General features: G+C 39.4%; 1 protein-coding gene across 7 annotated transcripts in view; it reads right to left on the bottom strand.

Moving 5' to 3' along the window:
* Positions 1-23,818, bottom strand: part of VAV3 (vav guanine nucleotide exchange factor 3) — a 183,258-nt gene that overhangs the window by 108,042 nt on the left and 51,398 nt on the right. For all 7 annotated transcript variants that reach the window (XM_052800935.1, XM_052800929.1, XM_052800932.1 and 4 more), the window contains 3 exons: positions 6,109-6,167; positions 5,163-5,228; positions 956-1,064 (listed from right to left, as the gene is read on the bottom strand). In XM_052800935.1, the coding sequence (XP_052656895.1) occupies positions 956-1,064; positions 5,163-5,228; positions 6,109-6,167 (234 nt within the window). The remainder of the gene's footprint in view (positions 1-955; positions 1,065-5,162; positions 5,229-6,108; positions 6,168-23,818) is intronic.

Genomic DNA, 23,818 nt, shown 5'->3' with positions numbered 1-23,818 from the left:
AATATTGTTATGCTCAAAACAATAGAGATTAAGACAAGGCAGTGATCTCCCAAAGACAAGATAGTGGTAACTCTGGGGAATCACCATAAAAACAGAGAACACAAATCACATGAGCTATTTGAATTTCTCACTTCTTCATGTAACTATATTACTAAAAAGCAATATGGAAAAGTAGAGGCAATTTTCCAACTTAAGACAACAGGAAGCATAACATATGTTCATGTCAACATAGATGAAGAAAACAACTGTCTTAAAAAACATATCCTGTCATGGCCACAGACTAACATTTTCCAGATCAGAAAGCACACCTCTGAGGAAGGGAAGACAAGTACATTAGGGTTTCTCCCAATTTGCAAGTAAATTTTATTGCCTAAGTTTAGATTTTTTTTCAAGACAGTTTTGAAAACTGACCATGGTACCTTTATATAATAAAGTAAATAAGCTACTTAAGTCATTCTCAGTAAGACCAACCTAATGATCAACAAAAGTTACATGGTTGAATAAGCAGGAATTTCACTGGTATGAAACAATTATCAGTTGTCCTTGTTAGATCAGTTGTCCAAATTATGGCTGAAACAACAGCATTTCATAATATTATAACTTAATTTTGGAAGTAGGACACTTTGAAGCAAGCAGTTAATTTAATAGCTCTTAAAATAGCTGGTAAATCTTACTATTCATAACTGGCAAACTTAACCAAATAAGTGATTATTGTATTTCATTTTAAAATTATATTTCTTTCAAAAAAATTACCGTAGTTAAGGTTCAACCCTTTGCTAAAACAGCCTGCAAAATCTTACATAGGAGATAATATACTGCACATGACAGCTCTGGATACAACTGAGCATGAGTGAAGTTTCAGTGAAACTAGCTATAAGGAGATAATTTCACAAATCTTAACTTTCAAAAATATAACTGCTATTGTTCGAAAATAGCTAGGAATTGGAAAACATACAGGTTGCTGTGCTGCTTCATCTTTCATCAGGTCTTCATAAACCTCCCCACCTTCGTCTTCTCCATAGACGCAATCATACAACTCCTCATCTTCATCAACACCAGTTTCACTGAAAGGAAAAGACAATTTTAAAAAAAAAAAAAAAAAAAAAAAGCTGTGCAGTGCTGGCAAATTACCATCAGCTCTGCAAGGGACCACTCCTCATAGGAAAAGATTTCTACAGTAAACAAAGAGATTAATTAATAGAACTATCTAATGAAAATAACTCATTAAGTCCATTAATTTTCTTTCCTCAATGCATTTAAAATTTGATTATACGAAATCGACACAACACTGAAGACTGCATGAATTTAGAACCACACAGGAACTAAACCAGGCACTGAAAGCAGCTTGTCAGGACAGTTTTGTCATAAGGCACCATCCAGCTGCTTTCTTCTCTTTGTCCCTTTTCCCACCATATCCAGTGAAGAGGAACTGCTTCTCCTTACTGCCTGGCATCCCACTACACTGAGATGCGAGACACTGGTACAGGTCTCCTTCCTGCCTAAAGGAAGGATTATCTGGGGTAAAATACACTAAAGACTGCAGAGCCAGCAGCTGAGAGTCTGTACCTCCATACCATAAGCCAGTATCTTGATCAACTCATTGCAACCTCCAGCTACCCAAAAAAGAAAAAAGCAACCTTTCAAACTGAAAAATCAGACAGTTAACAAAATAAAGTATACACAAGAAGTGTCCTCCTATTACCCAAGTTACAGAAATACCTCAGGATAAAGTCAATGCTCAACTCTACCCCTGGCTAATTCAGCTTCATTACAGTCAGTCCTGCTGGAGTTTTGCCTACTTCGCACTAGGACCATATCAAGCCCATAATATCGCTTTCACCCACATTTCTTAGGGTATGTCTACAAAAGAACTCTAAAAGATACTGAAAGTAGTGCAGTCACGTATTGGGTTTGTGTGGCAAGGTTTTGGTAGCAGAGGGGTTACAGGGGTGGCTTCTGTAAGAAGCTGCTAGAAGCTTCCCCTATGTCCGACAGAGCCAATGCCAGCCAGCTCTAAGACAAACCCACTGCTGGAACCCAAGGCCAAGCCCATCAGCAACAGTGGTAGCGCCTCTGTGATAACATTTTTAAGAAGGGAAAAAAAGCTGCGGCGGACACAGAAACTGCAGCTGGAGAGAGGAGTGAGAACATGTGAGAGAAACAACCCTGCAGACCCCCAGGTCAGTGAAGGAGGGGGAGGAGGTGCTCCAGGCACCGGAGCACAGATTCCCCTGCAGCCCGTGCGGAAGACCATGGTGAGGCAGGCTGTCCCCCTGCAGCCCACGGAGGTCCACGGTGGAGCAGATATCCACCTGCAGCCCGTGGAGGACCCCCACGCCAGAGCAGGTGGATGCCCAAAGGAGGCTGTGACCCCGTGGGAAGCCCACGCTGGAGCAGGCTCCTGGCAGGACCTGCAGCCCCATGGATACAGGAACCCACGCTGGAGCAGGTTTTCTGGCAGAAATTGTGACCCCGCGGGGGACCCACACTGGAGCAGTCTGTGCCTGAAGGACTGCACGCCGTGGATGGGACCCATGCTGGAGCGGTTCTTGAGGAACTGCAGCCCATGGGAAGGACCCACATTGGAGAAGTTTGTGGAGGACTCTCTCCCATGGGAGGGACCCCACGCTGGAGCAGGGGAAGAGTGTGATGAGTCCTGCCCCTGAAGAGGATGAAGCGGCAGAGACAACGTGGGATGAACTGACCGTAACCCCATTCCCCGTCCCCCTGTGCTGCTGGAGGGGGTAGGTAGAGAATCCGGGAGTGAAGCTGTGCCCGGGAAGAAGGGAAGGGTGGAGGGAAGGTGTTTTGAGATTTGGTTTTATTTCTCATTACCCTGCTCTGGTTGATTGGTAATAAATTAAGTTAACTTTCCCCTTCTTGAGTCTGTTTTGCCCATGACAGTAATTGGTTGAGTGATCTCTCCCTGTCCTTATCTCGACCCATGAGCCCTTTGTTACATTTTCTCTCCCCTGTCCAGTTGAGAAGGGGAGTGATAGAGCAGCTTTGGTAGGCACCTGGTGTCCAGGCAGGGTCAACCCACCACAAATCATAATAATACAGAAACTTCATCAGATGTTCTGATAATTTTGAGATTTTTACTGTTAGAAGACAGCACTGAAATCCTTCAGAGTAAAAAACAAATTGAGGATCGGTCCACAAGAACTAGGAAGGACAACCAGTTCTGTAAGTGGATCATCAGTACTCAAGAAAAGGACATCAGAAGCTTTACTGGCAGAGACTAATGATTTTGAAGAAATCAAAATTAATGAGAATTGCTACCAACACAGCTGCCACATGAATTACTTGGAAATGCCAGACAAAGACACTATGTCTATAGTCAGGACTATATACAGAAACCAAGTGAATTTTTTATTTCTCATTAAATATGAGGGGGTTTGTTTGTTTTGTTTTAAATCAAGGAGATCAGAAGGATAAAGTTAGCAAGGACTAGAAGTTTCAATAGATGGAATGATTAAAAAAAAAAAAACTTTATTTGGGGGATTCAACAGGAAACAGAAATTGCTCACATCCCTCCCTTTTCCAACAGATACCATGCCCCAGGAGCACTAGAAAGCTTAGGTGCTCCAGGGTAGTCTAACATTTCAGCTTGCACCAGTGATGATGGCGTGTTAGCATTTCACATTGAACACTAGCAGGTGTGTCAGATGCAGCTGACACACTCCCTTTTACCACCTATGCTCCAGGGGACAAAAGCTGGCAAAAAGACAGAGTAAGGATAGAAAAATTTAACTACTACAGCTCTTTCTGACAAAAAGCCTTGAATTCATTCTAAATTCTTTAGACACCATTTAAACTCAGGGACATTTAAGTCAATTTTAGTCAAATACACTTAGTAATTAAGAGAATCTAAAAAATGTGGGCCATTTGCATCATTCACTGGCACTTTTGTTTCTTATGGAGAGAGTACTTCTTGAATTGCTTCCTCCACAATTGAGACAGGATGTAAGTATCAAATTTCAGTGAATAATATTTGTAATTTGATGCAAAAAAAAAGTTATGAATCGCAATTTCTTTGGTATGATTTGTTAACTTTTTTTTTAAATGAAAACTGTCTCCGAGTACTGAATTCATATACCTATTTAAAAACTGATATAAATATTTTCAAACAGTGCTAATGCCACCACTAAGTGATGAGGACATCACCTCTAGCCCACTTGAGTCTCAGAGGAGTCTGCAACTTCTACCTTCTGCATGTTCAGCTACACAGAGTGAAAAGCAGCTATCTATGAGACGGCCAGTCAGCTGCAGGAGACAAGGATGAGCTTTATAGGGAACGTGATAAATTGAATAATGCCATCCATGGCGGGGTTTCCCTTCTTTATAGGCAGTAAAGAAACAAATCTGCAGTGTGAACAGCAGCTACTTCACCACATCACAGCAAGTGACATACAATGTGGCAGGAGCCAATATAGAGCCAGATGAGCACTAGTGAGGTGAGTGCTGGTGAACTTTGAGCTTTGGGACAGTGAACTCTGATCCAAGCTCTTGTCCAACATGATTCCTAATGGATCTTGAGAGACCCTAGCCATAGGATACAAGAGTAGTTCTTCCTGACAATTTTTATGCCCAGATGTATTTATCTCGCCAGTCTGCAAAATAAAGCTGCAGTCTACCACTCAATACTATACAGTATGTTCATGGCTATCTTACTTGCACCTCAAAGCCAGTGTGAAAATTGGCAATAATTAATAATCCTGCAAACACATTCCCAGAGAGGTAAATGCACTCATATAAAGAATTTCATTGACTTTAGGGAAACGACCCACTTGAATTATGATCCAAACATGCATTTTTCTTTGCAAGTTCAAGACAATTTCCTTGGGTCCCTTACAACTGATATTGTAATTCTATGAAAGCTTTCTCATAGTACAGACAGATAATTTAAAAACACATTTGTGATTTACTTTGCTACCAGCACCCTCTATGAAACATGCTTCCTTACATATATAAATGTATTGCAATCATTCAGATAAGCTCTCATAATTAATTCTTCCTGACCAGCATAACAGCTAACAAAATCTTTTTAAATCAAATAAATACCCCATTCTCATTAAAACCACGTGTTCTATAACATCATATAAATAATAGCATGCAACTGAAACCAAAATCTTTCATTTAACTAAAGATTTAAAACATACTCTATTAAATCAGGAAGACCTTTGTAGACATCTTCATCATCAACGCTTTCTTCTGTAGGGAAGGGCCTATAGAAAGAAAAATAGCATGAAGTACAGACAGCACTAGTCTAGTCACATAGTGGGGTTTTGTTTGGTTTCTAAAATTTTCACACAGATTACTGTATGTTAATGAGTTTGTATGTTCCCCTCTTTCTCTGATAAATGGTATACGTGTATTTAGACTTCTATATATGAATTGATACTTAATATAATAAAAAAAACCTACTGGATGGGGTTGTTATAAATCACTAATATACATCATTGTCAGTTGTTCAACTGAGAATAACTGTTCTTTTTAGCCCAGGACATGATTATGGGACTGGCTAGGAATTTTGTCTATGTTTTAAAAACATCATCCATTCATATATTATAAGACTGCTGAATCAAACCATTCAAAAAGATGGAGAACACCAAAGCATGAAGTCTTTCACCTTCTCTCACAGCTCACAATTATAGTTCATGAGGTTAGGTTTGGTTGGGGTTTTCTGGTTTCTTTCTGAAAATTAGAATCTCACAAACTTGGCAGTTTTGCTGCTTTTTAGAAGGGAGAAAGAAGAGAAAATCCATTTTTCTTTACAAAGATCAGCACTGCATCAGCCTGACTTACAATCCATGTATCACAATTATCACACAAGTTCTGTAATACTAACTGCTCATTTGTTCACCTTGTGTTTCAGCATGAGAAGTAAATGTGGTTCAGGCACTTCAGTAAGTGTACCAGAGGCAGAAGAAACCCTTCGGAGCTCCTCAGAGGTCCAGAGCCTTGGTTAGCTGTCCACTGGGCAATATGGTTTACAACCAGAGAAGTTCTTATTGGGGGACACTGTCTACACTGCCTCTAACAACTTTGCCAAGGAGCATCATGCAAGAGGCATTATTCCCACCATTCACTGGGGCAAAACCATACCTTATTCCTGTGCCTAATGCAATAGGAGTGTGAGAAAGTTTTGAAAGTGTTTCTATCACCTGGAGAAGAAGGAAACAGAAACCATGATTAGTTGTAGAACAGAAGTAATAAAACATTCTATTCTCTATTGTTTAATTATCAGCAATACCATTTCACACCAAAAGATATAAACAGACACAGAATCTGGCTGGGGCAAATACTGAGGGCACTGAACTTCCACGGATTTCCCATGAGCTGGTCTTCAGTGCTTTTGTACTGAGGCATGTGATGGAAGCACAAAGAGAGGAAAAGGGAAATTTGTTATTTCCAAGTTTTAGCACAAGTAAAAGCCAATTTAAGTGGATTTGAAACCAGGTCACATATGTCACAAATATACATTCAATTTACAATTGGACCTGGATGAAACTGTAACCAGATTTTATCTTACAGACTGCTCTGAAGATTTATTTTTTTAATTGTAGCTCCAGAAGAAAATCCGAAGTAATAATTTGAGCTTTTCCAAACACTGGCCAGAAGAGGGAGCCAAATGCCAAATCAGCAGAAAGCCACCTTCTCAGGACTGGCTTGCAAAGGAAAGGTAATGTTTTACTAGCCAAACAATTAAAGCAGCTGCACATTTGAGCCATAAACTTTATTTATTTTTAAAAGATGACAGTAGTCTGAAAGATCTCATTCTAAGAAAATACCTCCTGTAAGCGCTCAAGGTTATACAGTAAGAGAGGAAGAATATTAGGGAGGGTAGAATACATGTACATATGGTCGCACACACAGAATTATTTTGCTGTCAGATGTAATAATACAAGACCAACTTGTACTCTGCCTAGCATGTCCTCTCTGTCACAAATATTTTCTCTTATTTTAAGCACTATCAGATTGGCAAGTCTTATTTGCTAGAGAGAGAAAAAGAGGCAAAATGACACCCTGTCTGAATTTCTATACTTCCAATGACAAGAGGGGGGCAAGTCTGGTAAACTAAATATCCGTTTCTTGTTTCAACGTGCTATTTCCCAGCACACAGAAAATCTTTTGCAAACTATTCCATCCACGCAAACCCTTTTCCTTAGAGGGATTCTCACTTATCTAGCATAATCAAACCCAGTAGAAGTATAGCTTATTCTTCACAGCTAATTAGGGTTGCTTCAAGATAACACAAAAAAGATCTGTACAAAAAAAATTATGAATTTTAGGAAGCTAACTAGCAAATGTTATTCTCAAGATGCACCACCAAATTACATTTTACAGCTATCAATATGAACACAAGCAAAAGCAAGACTTAAAAATCATGAGGAATAGAAAAACTTTTTCATGAACTGGTGTCAAACCTTCATTTAAGGGAAGGAAAAGAAAGGGAGAGGGAGAGAGGGAGAGGGAGGGGAAAGGGGGAGAGAGCGGGGGGGGGTGGGGGATATAGAAGAGAAAAACAAACACACCACCACCACACCACACACACTGAGGAAGCCAGAAAAGTGTTTATGAGGACATGTACACACAGAAAAGGAGAGAAAGGAACTATGTGACTAGAGACAACAGAAGACTACTAATAATTTTCACTGCTCTTGGAACAGAGAAGGTCTAGCATCGCAGGAAGGGCAAGCTAACATGCTAGGAAGCCAATGGGCAGATTTCCATCAAAAACTGAACACTGGATAATCCACCAAGAAGAAAATGGTAATCATCACAACAGCAGTCAGTACGTCATCAGAGACACACTGCGTTCTCCAGAAGTACGTGATAAAGCGTGGCCACACTGGCATCGCAAAGGGAAACGGTAATGGGCAGAGATCACTATTCTTCTATTTCAAAACAAAACAATTAAGAATTTAAGACCATTAACCACCCCAGTGTGTATTTAAGATCAAAATACCTAACTGAAAACAGACAAATTCTACAAAATAAAAAAGTAATGCTTGCCCCTTAACCGCTCCTATTAAAGCACAGCTTAAAACAGCACTCTGTCAAGAAACAGAATCATTTCTACTGAGGAGTCTTCGTGCTGTTGTGGTTTCCTTGAAGAATTCTGACAAACTGTCAGGAATACATACACAAGTAATCGTAAGTGAAACTACCACTTCTGGTCAACACACTATTTCAACATCACATACATGTAAATGTATTTGTTCCAACATGAAGTGGGGCAAGGAAAGATTCTCCTTCCACACGAAATTTCAGTTCTTTGGTTCTGAGCCACTGCAGGAACTCTTAAGAGTTCCCGAATTTCTAGGTCCATGGGGAAGGTCACAGTTACGTATGGGCTGAGTTGTCAGAAAAACAATCAGAGTTTCAATAGACATTCATCAAAACAATCTAACTAGACCCAGCAAAATGTCTGATGTTCAACAAACCAGACTCGGGAGTTTTTCAGAACAGTGCTAGTTTGAAGCCCTATACAGTTGACGTGGGAAGCTATAATATAGTGCAATTCTGAACTCCAGAATTACAGTGTACCATACATGTGAAAGTCCACAACGTTCAATTTAATGCTTTTCATGTGCTTTTTTTGCCTTGCTCTCTTCCTTTCAGCGGAGCTTTAATCCATTCTACCCATTTAACCCTAAATGATTGCCCAGTTCTCTTCCACAGTAAGGACTCAAACAGATGCTCCTGTACTTTTGAACGAGGCTAACCTGGATCTTAGCTTAAAAGCCAAAGTAGCACTCCTTGCTTGTACAAAGTCCACAACAACAGGGCTTCCATGGCTGGCTCTGCTCTGCAACAAACAAATGTACAAAGGACTGCAGGGCCTTTGCACACATGCTATTACCAAGAACGGGCAGTAAAAACTAGATACCAAGCAAAGATTCATGTTTATGTTCTGGCTAGCTATGACACATGAAAAAAGAAACATTTATATTCCAAAACATCCTGCAACAACTACATCCCTTCACACTAGAAAACTCATAACTCTATGACTCTCCTACAGCAAACCTGAAATTGGGAGGTGTTAGCAACAGACTTTCAGGCATAAAAGGCAGTCCCACCTGCACCCACCTCTATATAGCTCCTTTGCACTGACTAATGCCATCAGACAGAGGTTAAGCAAGTCTTTCTTTAGAAGTCACATCAAAGCCATACTCGCTTCAAGACGATGTGAACATCCAAGTTTGTTTTTCAGTATATAACCCTTTTATGCAAAATATGACATGAAATTCAAATCTACAGCCCTGCAAGAGGAAGCACACCTCAACCCGCGCCCTGGCAAGTGGCTCTGCTCCTCATTCATGTTTTGGGCACAGCTGGCAAGAGCAACGGTCTCACACTACACATTAACTTTTTACTTCACGAATTACTCTAACAGCAGATTTTTTTTGGCTTGGCACTTATTATTTCACTTGACTTGCTGTTTTAGGTCAGACTCTCCAGTTTATGTAAGCACTTTCATATCCCTTGCCAAAACATTATTTTGTAATTTCCTGCAGCCATACTCTTCAGTAAATCACATCAGATATTCCTATGCATACTTACAGCAGCAGTACACTAGAGGGACTATTTTACTTCTTTCCACAGCAGTGGTGTGTCTGAGTTTAAAACGTGCCTTATTAAGTATTTTGGTGGAGGTCGCTTTTTAATCTCATTTCTTAAAAAAGAACTTACAATCATGCAGTTCAAGAGCAGACAAAGTACATTTTAAAAGTACTTTTCCACTTTTAGAAGAAACAGAAGTAAATAATTTTGCAACTCCTTGTCTCCCCAAACAGGCAACATTTCCTTGCTGTTAACAGCTGCTGTCAGGACTAGGCCCATGTTTATATTTCTGACATTTACCTAAACTGAAAACATGAAGTGATCAACAAATGTTGACGGCAATGATTTCATAGTTTATGCCAATAAAACCTAGTAAGACTCACTTGCAGGTTAGATCTTCAAAGCAGCCGTTTCCATGTATGCACTTAAATCAGGATATGTTTTTCTAAGACACAGTAAAAGTCACCAAGAATTCACAACCATATCGCCTGTCAAGTCTTTTTTCAAAATCTGGGCATCTAGCTTAGTATTTGTGTTGCATTTTGTTGAAAACTTAGCTTTACTCCCTCCCTTGAGGTGAATTTATTTCCAATACTAACATGCTTTTTGACATGCTACTTTTTGATACATGCACATGGGTTTCTTCCCAAACGGGTCTTATTTTACTTCATCAAATGGGGGGGGGGGGGGGGGGATCTTCAATTATAAAGGAAATGAACCCTTCAGAGAGTTGATAAGCTCCTTGGCTATTGTCTGTCTCCATCCCAGTCTCCGGGTTGGAAGAGTGATCTCGAGCACTCTTATATTCAAGAAAACTTTAGATCTCTAATTACACGTCTAACATGCCCCCTTATCAAATGACACTGAAATAGTTCTGTTTGGTTAGCTGTCTTTCAGTTATATAAAAGTAGAGCACTGTAAATAGTACATAAAAATAATACCTGCTTTACATGTAGTTGTAGCTACCCTCATGCTAAGGTCTATGCATGAAGAGAGCCTGATGGCTGCATAAGACTGGTTTAGTTACCACCATCTCAAAAGAAACTACAGAGCTGCCATTTGCTTTCTCAGAGAAGCGAGCATACCTGCATTTTGTCATTCAGAAAGGAGGATGTTTTTCTGTCCATGCTTGACGAAATCTTAGCGTCCCTCACTTTTGCATGCAATATCAGTATAATTAACCATTGTCATTTCAAGAATCAACTCCTTCAGAAGCCTGTTTTGAGGACACTCAAATTTCCAATAGCAAAGAAGGCATTTGCTCATTTAATACAGGGTATGTTATACAAGAGAAATACTACACTCCATTTTACATAAGCTTCCAACTGGTTTCCAAGTAAAATTTATCAGCTAGACAACCATGAACATAAAATGGTTGCACATACTTTAGACTACTTATCAAGGCTGCATTACATTTTCTGTGGTTTTTCCTCACTTCATAACCTGAAAACTTTGATTGAAAGAAGAACATATCGGGTTTGATATGGCAAATATCAAAGGGTTTAATTTAGTAGGAGAAATTCGCCCTAGAATCTTTTAGAGACTCAGATTAAGAGTACTGAAAAGTAGAGAGTGTTGAGATACATATGTGCACATATTAATTATCTGGATATATACATACACTGCCCAGAGCAGATTATGAAAAACAAAAAAGCTAACGCAAATAGAAATCCAATGTTCCTAAAGAAAACAAAGACATATACACTCTGTATCACTAGGGTAAGGCTCTTACAAAGCCAATTCCAAGCGCCTCATATCCAGCATACTTCAAAGCCAAAACTGCTACTTATGCCCACATGCTGAGTGAGTTTTCATTAAGCTGTTTCCACTCATACATCAGATGGGGGAGAGAGGGGGAGAAAAGAGAAAAAGAGAAGTCACCATTTTGCATCTGTCACTCAGAGATAAGATGAAATTGCTATACATAAGTATATTCTCAAATGACTTCTATTAAGACAGAAGGTTTATTATTTGCTACTCTGCAGTTTACCAGGCCCTGGACAACCCTGGATCGATACTTCATTTGGCACAGACGAGGGGGAGGGGAGAAAACCTATCTTAATATTTTACAGTAATCCATCATTAACTTTTGAACCAAAAGACCTCTAGGAACTGTTATGTTTATATCTGCATTTAACTTGGCTGACAGATGTGAAAAAGAACATGTTGCCAGACAACTCCAGGGTGATTGCACAGCTGCTGATCTATGTTCAAAAGTCAAACGGAACATTTTCTCTCCTTCTGCCTTGTTCTGGTATTGTGTTGGTACTCTGTGTTGGTTCAGGTTAGTTTTAATCAAACCACAAGCCTCTAGGGAAGGAAAAAGAATGAGGGTTTTTCCAAAAAAAGGCAGAATGAATGAAAACTCATTAAAGAGAAACGAAAGAAAGGGGGGAATAAAAAGGAAAAAAAAAAGAGATGGCCTAAAAGCAAACCCTTTGTTTCATGTAGTGGCACCTCTAACAGGCACTTAGAAACAAACAGCAAATTTCAAATACCAGCTACGCAAATACACCTCTACCAAATACTGCTATGGCATACACTGAAGTGTCGAGGTCATACAGACACAGACATGTGAAAGAATTTACAGCCTAAATTGGCACCCACACCAACATTTCCTTAGGAACACGACAGTCTGCAGACCTCCAGCAGGTAGAAACGTAATAGCCTGGTTTTACACAAAGCTTCACATAGCTGAATACTGATTTTCATCTTATTCAAATAATGAAATCCAAGCTTTAGGTGTAGAGCACCGACAGCTGCAATCCAAACGGAAGTCATAGATCTACTTCCCACAGGGGTAATCACCAGCTGCGGGATGCTGCTTGTTTCCTCCCTGACATCACCTTCGGCTCCGCCGATTCTGGCATCTCTCGTTGTCCACGTCTATTCTTCCATTTCCACTGATCTACATCCTCAGGAAATACACCCGAGGACTACTCCATCCTTCTTTCCCACCAAGGCTTAGCGCTGGCATAGTAGCAGTAAGGAAAATAGCCCAACTGTCCCAGGGAACCATGGCAGACAAATTCACAACCCCGAGCCAGGGTTTTTGTGACTGACAGGAGCCTGTCAGCAACTGTGAAAAACAGTTTGAAACCAGGTGCCAAATGCTTTTATGCAGAGGCAGCAAGGGTGACGCGACTGCTGTAAAAGCTGGTTTTGGCAGTCGTATGCGTTTCCCCTGAACGCCGAGCCCCAGCTCCCAGCTGTGAGAGCAGACCGCAGAGGTGCTGCTGTGCTGCTGGGGGAAGCCTGGCTGGCTCCGGGCATGCAAACCTCCATACCATACATGCATTGCCCTAGGGAAGTGTCATCTTCTGTCCATTTTCTCCAGCGTCTCCACAGTGTCTTCACGGATAAAGGGGCAGGAAGTCTTTCTCCAGACTAAAAAAAAAAAAAAAAAAAAAACCAAAAAATAGCCAAGACAAAAAACCTCCTGGGTGTTGCCTCTTTCTGTTTGTAGATGAGCTAACTACAGAGATGCAAACTGCTGGGACTTCAAAAGCCCTGGGGAATCAACAACTATAAAAGGCGCAACTTTTCTCCAAAGTCTTGTAAAAAGGAGAGGTGAGGCAGGGAGGAGGGCAGTTTGGCACCAGGAAGGCAAGCAGAGCCAGAGCGACAGAAGAACTTAATTTTAAAAAAACACTCTGGAAGATATAAGAGGACAAATGACTTGATGTCCAAGAGGACGGGTTAAGGGTGGGCATATTTTCCCCTTTTAGTAAAAATAAAGCATCTGACATTAAGTTAGAAATATCTAAAACTGAAGAGTTCTGTTGTTTTCTTTTCACATCTCTAAATTATACCAAGCAACACCTGATGTCATATGTTTATATTACAGATGTAAACTATCTATAGCTTTTTTCTCTAGGACAGTAGTTGAAATAAAAGCATAAATGTAGTTTCCAACAATAGCAAAGGGCAGGTTGGACCCCTCACTAACCAAACCCCTCCTCCACCCCTTTCGCACACTGAACATTTTTAACATTTTAGCCCTTTTATAGGGAGTGATACCTCTGATCATGCAATCTCCTAAACTGCAACAGTGGGACTGGCAGACGTAACTACACAGGACAGCACACACGACTCCTTAACATTACAGGGCAGGGGGCAAAACTGAATGCTCACCAGGAGTTCGTAAAACTCAATGCCATATTATTAGGACTATAACGATCAAGTCTTTAATAATCGATATCCAGATGGACACAGATATATACACATTAAACAAAAGTTGTGCTTAAAATCCCATTTTTTCAAACTTTAGGCCAGTGAGGAGGTTACAGTTGCAAGTCCATGCAAGGTTCCCTAGACAGTTCTGCTCTTAAAAGGAACTGAAAAAGTCCAAATTGCACAAGCAGCACAGTCCCATTAATCTCTTGGTTCATTTCGTCCAAAAGGCTGAGAGACTCACCAAAGCAAGCACGGGGAGGGGGAGGGAGTTTTAGCAGCCGCTTCCTGTCTGCAGCTTGTGGTTTTGGTTCTATGAATACCTTCCAGACCTCGCCAGGCCTTCAGGGCATTTAGGTTTGGGTATGGCTTTTGTTGGGTGTTTTTTGGTTGGTTGGTTGATTGGTTTTTTTAAGACGTTGCTTAAAGAATGACAGCCTTACTTCAAGCACTGCGGTGATATAAACAGAGCACTTGAACACTGCAGCTAATAGCATGAACGCAGACTGCCTTCAAGCATAGTATCCTTGTAAAAAGATGAAGAATGAAATAGGATTTTGTCCCTTCTGGTGCATTTATTACATTTCAGGTTTTGCATGGAGGGCAAAGGAATAGAAAAAGCATATGGCTAGGACAGTACTGCAAAACCTAGCTGCTATTAAATCATTCCAGTTCCCTTCATAGTAAACTTTATGAGGATAACCTGTACTTACAAACAGCATCTTCAAACAGTATTCAGCTTTGATCAAGTGCTCACTTTCAATGCTCTGTAAACACTCTTATTGATGATACCACAATTTTTTACCATGTTTTATATGGGTCGTAACACTAAACAATCAAGGAAAAAACAGCTTTTTCCTGCATTTTAAACAGCACATTTTAATATAATCTTAATTTTTTCCTAAATGTAAGCATCCGTTTTTGGAGAAGACTGCGCAATGGAGCTTTCCTTCCTCTCCTCTGCTAAAAGGAAAGGAAGATCTTTCTCTTCCTGTCTTGAGTGAAGCAGTCACTGCCACTCTTCTCCCTTTTCTGAATTTACTTTAACCATTGACTTTGTAAGTTCAACTGGAGCATGGCTTTGCTGAATGGTACCAATTCACACTTGAACCACGAACTGAATTTACTCCGGTACACAATCACTGAAGATAAGGATATTTATTAGGGGTAAACACACACTGTATGTCCCCTTATTCTCTGCAAGAAGAAAAAATTTCCCCTGCTACAGTAAGCAGTGCAAAGGGAAGTGAGCTGTTCTCTTTGATGCAATTACCCTCCAACTCACTCACAGTGGCTTACAAAACCCCAGGGCTATCTTTCAAGCCTTACACTCTAGAGATCTCTCTTCTGTACCAGAAGAGACAAGGGATTGTATCAGTCCATTGGAAAAGCATCGCACTTGCCTTCAACGCTACAAAAAGATACACAGTGTGGCATAAGTCACTTTAACTGTCTTCCACTCTTATTTTAAAAATCATCATCTTTGATACAGGATAAAAAAATTATACTTGAGAAGACATGCTGCAATGGGAATGGCAATATTATCAACTTCTATTATAGAAGCCTGATAGGAGCAGTGGTTTGGTGTTCTCCCTAATCATCTGTTCAGTTACATAAAAAAAAATATAACTACACTTACTATAGTGAAAGAAAATACCAAGTGAGATTTATGTTCTCATTATGTTTATAACTAATTCTCCGTGAGCTGGATCCTGATACTGAAAATTACAAAATGAATGAGAGAAACTCACTTGCTAATTTTATTTGCTACTGCTTAATTATTCTCTTGCTTTGTTCCCTTCAACATGCAGCAGCTTGCAGGTTGTATTATCTATGTATATATCTTTCCTCTCAGAAAGAGTACTGCACTTCCAAAATGCCACTGCAGAACTGCACAACCAAGGGAAAGCGGGATTCCTCTCTATTTTCTTTTTTTTTTAATGTTTGTTATATATTAGTACTTAACAGTGATAACCTACAAAATACAACTTCTGTGCTTGTCAGTGTCTGACATCATATCCTCCTTTGCACTGACACTGATGCTGTCCTTATGCTGCCTACGACAAAATTAAGACAGCCAGACCTCAGAGAGCTGACCATCTAAAAGATCAGTTTGAAGACAGAAAAGACAGACAAACAAGACACTTAAGTGTAGTTCACTTAAAATTACTTCTTTTTTGAATTTTCATGTTTATCTAACACACATCTGTTTAGGTCAATACTTCTTGCAAAGCCAGCCACCTATTAACATTGTAAAACAATGTACAAAAGTATTTGAACACAAGAATAATTGCAGAAGATAAAAAACTCCTAACCTCTGTACCAGGCATAACATCATATTAGGTGTTATGCCCATATTATTAAAAAACAGAGAGTCAGAACCAGATCTCCTAACAACGCTACATCCCCAGTCCATCCCATCCCAAGTCCTTCCCGCCCACCAAATATAAAATAGAGGTACTTCTTAAACACTCTACACTCTATGACATGATGCCATCTCTAGTTAAGGAAAACAATATTTGCCTTAACTCTTCCTGCCATGGGGGGGGGGGGGGGAGGGAGGAGCGTATTCATGGATGCTCTAATACAACTGTGGGGTTTCAGGCACTCTATTTCTCTTACCAAAAAAAAAGAAAAAAGCTATAAGTACTATTTTGAAGAATGCTTTATTCTGTTGTATAAATATCTGAAGATGCACAGCAGCCAACGTGTCTGATACTAATCAAAGAACTGCAGCACCAGATATAAACTGCAGAGAGAAATCAAATTTCTTTATAATATATCTAACAATGTTAAGTGACTCATATGAAACATTCTTCGGATAGGGACTCATTCTTCAGTTTTCACTGGTCTAGAGATTTAAAAGAAGATTTAGAGTTCAAGTATATGATAGGGATCATACCATATATTTTAGATGTAGATACTGTGATAAATAAGAGCAAACCACAGATACCTATCACTAGCCATTTAGTTAAATTTAATATTAAGATGTCTCTTGGGATTTCACCAGCACTATTGACTTCAGAAATTTCTGTCCTCTGCCTTGTGCTCTTAATCCACTTGTTTCTGCCTTGCGCTTCAGCTTGCTACTGTCTTAGCTGTGCTAACCCAACTGTTAGCACGGTCGTGTCATAAATTACATCAGAGAATTGATACACAAAGAGGGAGGAACTAATTTCTTAAAATGTTATTTTAAAGGACAGATGAGCTCCCCTGCTTATTTCCCAGTTCAACCACACCAACAGGTACGCTGGCATGACAAAGGGAGCAGAGCAAAGGAGAGGCAGTAACTTCTGTTAATACTGCTTCTTAGACTACATAAGACTATACCTCACATTTACTCTATAGGGTTTATAGGCATTTCCAAATATTTTGTGTGGAATTGTGTTTAAAAGTATTTGTGAAAGGGCACAGGACCTAACACATACCAGATTAGTAACAGGACATAAAGCTTCATCTAAGGCTGACTTCAGTCCTAATTATTAATGATAAAAACACCAGTAGCACATAAGAGTTCAATGAAACTCTTCACACAAATGGAGTTAAGCATTTCAGTCCAACACAGCGTGTCCAAACCAAACACAATATCCAGACTGTAATTTAGTCCCACTACACTCCATCTCAGCAGAGGCCTAACAGTGAACGAAAACAAGGATCAAGTGTAGGCAAGCACATGCAGCTAGGTAACATGCCATGAGTAATGCTGGAAACTATTCTCTGTCATAGACAAGAATAAGCTACAAGAAAAGGCCATGCTTTACAAACAACAGGCTCCCACATCTTTTGCAGTCAACACACAAAGTCATTTTGGGGAGATAAAACTGGGAAAAAATATAGTGCAATCAACCAACCTTGTATAAGCACTCTGTTTTTAATATATTGCAACCAACCAACCTTGTATAAGCGCTCTGGTTTTATCTAACATACAATATGAAAGATAAACCTTACACGATACCAATATTCTCCTAGTACTTTGCCAGGTATTGTGGTCTCATTGAAAGGCAGTGTTTCTGGTAAAGACAGTTAAGTTTTCATGGGTCAACTGCCCTGGGAAAAAAAAAGAATTTCAAATATCTAAAACTTTTTTCAGGTCAGCAACGAAATTCACAAGCTTCACTATAAGCACAGGGTGGGAGCAAATGTTTTGAAGTTGTAGTCCATGTCCAGCAGCAACCTAACCTGAGTTACACCTCTACCTTCTCCATTTTTTAGATCAAACCTCAAATCTAAAACAGAGATGAGTTAAAATGTACACAAGTTGATGAATGCTAAACAAAGACTGAAACAGCCTCAAAGCCAAAATTTCAGAGAAGCTGTTAAGCATTAGTGCTTGTAGTTTTATCCCACGCTAACGGTAATGTTTCTTAAAATTGTGTCCCTCAATATATCCCGCTTTTTACTTGGCAAGCACTAATTTTACTGCTTACAGATATTTCCAACATCACAGAAATTCCCTTGCTGCACTTGTACCAAAAAAAGTAGCTGCAGGGATGAGACAGCATCAAAAAACAGTGAAATAAAGCAATGCTTAACTAAAGCAGATATGTGAAATGTAATCTCCAGGCAGCAGTGAAGTTGGAGGGTTTTGAGAAAAAGAAATCTGGGGAAAGATGAGAGATGTCAACAGGAGAAGGATGTGAGAAAGGAAGTTGAAGGAGAGAGGGTGAGGCAATGGAGGAAGAGGAGAAATCTCATTCTAGGAAACTAATGTTGTCAGCTTCTGAAGGGGTTTGAGATGACAAAAATGTCATCTCAAAAACTAGGAAACAAGATAAGAAAACTGAAACCAAACCTGAAAAACAAATGAAATACAAAATGAGAACAAAGAAAGTCATGGTTCCCTCAATGGTAATTTGTTTCCAAAAATGATGCTGCATGTTTTCCACAAAAAGGAACAAAAATATCAACATATGAATCTTCTTTGTTAGCTATATTAACACCGTTAGTTTGTTGCTGTAGCTGACTTACCTACAGCATGCACACGCACACAACTTAGATTTTGAGGTATGTGGATCAGGTCAGCACAAGGTACAGCATTTGTCCTCAAGTTAGATGTAACTTCTGAAAAGTTTTAATTACTGCTGTTCAAGAATAACACGACAATTAAAACCACTCTTACACAATACTTTTTGGTATCACTTGTACTTTAGACTATGGAGAAAAGCTTTTAAGACCTGCATTACAACAAATGATAACTATTTATTTTATATTAAGATGAAAGTCTAGTTCTCAGTCAAAATTTAGTGTTACATATGTAAAATAGGCCAGGCTACTACAGTACAAGTTTAATTTTTCAGTGGATTTTTGATTACTGATGTACTTGCGTTTCCCACTGTTTATAACACTGGGAACATGCACCATGTGACCCCCATCTTCAGAAGCCTACTACAACTTACTAACATCCAATAGAGCAGGCAAGGAAAAAGGGCCTCTGACAGGATTCACTGCCTTGCTAGCTCAGGGCTCCTCTGGCTGTAAGAAGCTTCACAGCAAGGGGATTTTTCCCTTAAGAATTTAGCCTGCCAAGTCAGCTAACATGGATCAATTTAAAGCCATCATAAAGTCTGAGGCACTCTGTCAGATGGATTCTTCTCTACCAGCTGAGCAGCTTTGATACAATGCTACCAAGGCACAATACTTTTTTGAGAATGCTGACCTTGCTTTTAACCTTTTACCTAACATTATGAAACAAATTTATAGCTGAATTCCCCTGCATACCCAGAGCTCTGCACTTGCAAATGTGCAAGGAAACCCAAGTTACTTTGATAGCATACCTACGTGAATGACCAATTTCACTGTGTCTGAGCAAATTGTTTTCAACATGCACACAAATAGCAGAACAATATCTAATATTAGTAAGTTTAGCTGAGTAGCTTCATCTACTAGCTACTATCTATTAATGAGTACATTTTTCATTATATTAGGGGACTGAAAAAGTTTTTAAAATAATGGGATGACTTAGCATAGAATGCAGCTCAACTTCTACACAAGCTGATGTTATTTTTACTTGGTGAAAGCAATACTTTCTCTCAAATGCTTGTAAAAAACAGCTGCCTCTAAACCAGCACCCACATTCATCTTCACCTTCCATTTCTGGGAAACCACTCGGAAAATAACTTAACATTTTGGATTTTCCTTCTCAACAGAGTAATGCAATAAAGCATCTCTTGTGCCTCCCAGAAAAATACGTCTAAGGAGAAAAAAGCTTATGCTCACTAACTTACTCACTCTCCTAAATAAAGCACATCTTTTCTCTTAGCTATAACCAGGAACATCCAGACTACATTCCCAGTTGGCTTACTTCCACATACTCATCTACTTCACCAGTAGGAGGTGAAGACCTGTCTTTTAGCATCAAATTGTGTCTATGTTATTAGGCACAGGTGCCCAAATTAAACAAACCAATGCATCAGCATCCAAATTAGCTTCTACACAAACAAGCAAATACCATTATCTTAAGCACTCTATTTGTCTCCCCTGAACTAGGCAGAGATTTGAAATCATACTAGCCCTGAACAGTAACACACAAACTTTATGAGATCTCCTCCTGTATGCCTCCTGCCTTCCAGACACTTGCTAGTGGACAAAACAGCAGTAAGAGCGGCACAGAGAGTGGCAGCCCTTGCTAGCAGGAGCTGCCGCAGCAGAACACACTCACACCAGCAGCATGAGTGGAAAAAAAGCCAGGGTCTTCTTTCCATCATAACTTGAGGGTCTCAACAGTCAAGCTGTAGCCTTCTCCACACAAAGGGAGAATGTAAGTAATTCGAGTCACCGCAACAGCCTCGCAGCCTGACTTGACGTCACAGTTTTATACTCACAAAAGTTGGTACATCATTAACAATGTCTCCGATTTTTTTTTCCCCACCCTTTTTTCCTTTACATGCCTCGGATGACTCAGACGGCCAGCACTATATGGAGTCTCTGCTTCTGCGAACACACACACAGAAGCAGAAATGCACCATAAAAGCACAAACATACCATAGAGCTCACTACACTTCCATGCCTTGCACTGCGCTCTCTGTTCAGCCCAGAGCTGTGCACTGGCAGGAGACTCTCTTGCTATTTCTATGTAGCATTTTCTCTGGAAAGATCTTGATCAGCTTCCAGAGTTCATAATCCAGGCTTCTAAAAAGTGCCATCACTCAGGTACTTTTTATTGCCTTATTTTCTATGACACAAGCCTTGTTTTCTGTATTCAAACACCAGTAGTAGTTTTCACAGTCATATTTGTGAGTGCTGATTTGATTAGAAATAGAAAGCTAATGTTAGATTCAATGTTCTCTAGTTCAGCTTTAAATGACGAATCAGTTACTGCATCTTGGAATTTGATAAATGAACTCTAAGAAACTCAGGAAAAGTAAACCTGGTATAAGTCCAAATTTCTGACCTCTTGAGACATCACAGTTCATATATGCATGCATTGATCAATATTTGTTATAGACACCAGTACATGAATGACCTCTCCTCAACAACCCTCTACTGCATAGCAAACTGACTATTTTTTAATGTCAACTTTTTTTAAAAATTAAGAGCGGGAAACATGGTTCAAATAAAAATCTACAGCTCAGATTTAAAACATCATTTTGAGTCATTCCAAATAAATGAAAACATATTTTATGGCTTGCAAATTTTAGAATTTTAAAATAATTTTACTGAACAATTAGTTTGTGTCAAAATTGTAAGTTCCTTCTTTGCAGCTTCATTTCAAGAGTTTTGGGGTTTTTTTCAGTTTAGACAGAGGAAATAAAACTTTACCAGAACATCAGTGCTAAGAATTCTTTTTTCTTTCCAGAGGTTTGCTGGTGCCAGCCAACACTGAAGACTGGTCTCACTATGCTATTCAACATATAAAAATATGGTCTGAATCAGATGCAAGAGGAAGCAAACAAAACCACACTTGAAAATTTCTTCTTTACATGACCAAAATGAAGAAAGAGACCTTCATATTCAAGTTCTAAGAAATGCATAAGAGGAAAAGAAGCTGAATTACAGGATTTCCAATAGACCTATAGTTCTCCTCTTGTAAGTAGCGAGTACTTAATCTGGTCAGCAGAAAAATTTAAAGTTGTATTTAAATAAGCACAGGAGTAACAGGACTGGTCTCCTGGTAAAAACCAAGAGACAAAACTGCAGAAACAAATCTGAAATGCAGAAATGGAAAAGGCCCAAGAAGCACTGCAGGGAGGGGGACGTATACCAGACTGCAAAGTGAAGTGATGAGAGAGGCAAAGGATGAAGGCAGCAAAGGAGACAAGGCAGTGATGAAGAGCAAACAGTAACTAACCAGGGAAAATGAGTTTAAACATTATGTGATGAGAGCATAATTAAGCAGAAATGGTTATACAGCTTATGTCCTTTAGGTGTAAGGCTAGAGCAAGGGAGAACATAGGCCAGCACCAAAAGCCAAGCATGGAGGAAGGAAACCAGCAGCTCTGCAGCCCAGAGCCTGTGGCAAGCGGTCAGAGCAGTCTGCTGTCTCTGCTCTTCCCACTTCACCACCTTTCTCTATCTCATCCCTCAACTCTCTTCCTTCTCACTTTCATCCGGACCGATAAAATATTGTCTATATTACTTCAAAAACAACTAATTTTAAGAAATCCCAGCAAAGCTATGAACAGAAAAGCATGAAAATGTTTTATCCCATACATGTCCCATACTTCTGAACTCGTACCATGAGGGAGACATGCACTGCTTCCTGGTACGATTATTGCTTTGTTAACGTGAAGTTTGTAAGTAGCACCTTTTCCTAGTGTTTAAGAGACTGTTCAAGGCACAGGTAGACTACTTGCTTCCACGAGGGAAACAGATGTAAGGAGCTATCTAAAAACTCTACAATTTGAAAAGAAATGTTCTCATGCACTCGCATTTAACTCCACATCCAGCATCAGCTTCCTTAGTGCTGCTGAAACAACGGTTAATCTAATTAATAACACACACAAGGCAAGATTTAAAAGCAGTCTGGTTGCAGCTCCTACAGACTCCAAATTTATGCCACCCACCTGTGGGTGGTAAATGTCCATCAAAAAACAAAATGTAAATATTAATTACTCTATAAAAGTTCAAAATCAAAGTGCATATTATGCTTAAGTTCCTAGTGTTTGAGCTCCTTCACCAAGTTTTGGATGATAGTATCTAATGCTTGCTAGATAGAGGAAAATTACTTACTTTCCTATGTTCTGGAAAAAGTGAATTCATATTCCATTTTGTTTCATTTTATAAGGAAAATGTCTGTAGAAAGTGAGACAATATTGGGATTTTTATTTATTTGAAATCAGATGCGTGGTCTAGAATCCACTTTTTCAATCACAAACCACATGCTAAAGTGTGTTAATAACAATATTAATATAAGTAAAAAATATTTATCCTAATTTAAAGCAACCTTGTACTAATTTGGCCAGGAAAAACCTGTTTGTTTTCTCATTAAGGTACAATCATGCGTTAAATAAACATTTTTTGCCACAAAATATGCAACTGAGAAAAAACGTCTTTTATCCCATCTACATCCCACCTCCAGATTAGCACATACAAAAACATACACCTCACCACTTTGAAAATGGTATGATGACATGTCTAATCAGGTGGTTTAAGAACTTTCATTAACTTCACTGAGCTACTACTTCAAGACTCATAATGAAGCTTGTTTGCAGCACCCAGATCATTTCCCACAGATGACACAGACTGACTGTGTCCAACCACTACATAGGGTACTGTCTAACCTTTCTTTTTAGCTAGCTGAAAAACTCTAAGGGAGGTCCTCCCCCTCCCCAAATCAAAACACATTAAAACTCAGTCTCAAAATAAACCCAGAACCATGACACTCAACAATATTTAGTATACCAGAATAAGTTGTAAGAGGAGCTGCCATATACACAAGTATTTAAATCTCAACAGATGTATATATATTGTACTTTTCAAATAAACCGGTGGTGACCAAGAGATAAGATAAAATCATAAGAAATCGCAACAGCCAAGTAAATACCTTAAATGCAAAAGAAAGCGATCTCAAGAGAAACATGCACAGCTATTCCTGGCTGGCCATTTGTTCCAAACAGCTATGAAGTTTCCTATTCAT

The sequence above is a fragment of the Harpia harpyja genome, chromosome 11 (genome assembly GCF_026419915.1).
Source record: "Harpia harpyja isolate bHarHar1 chromosome 11, bHarHar1 primary haplotype, whole genome shotgun sequence".
NCBI lineage: Eukaryota > Metazoa > Chordata > Aves > Accipitriformes > Accipitridae > Harpia > Harpia harpyja.
This window is presented reverse-complemented; position numbering and strand designations above follow the sequence as displayed.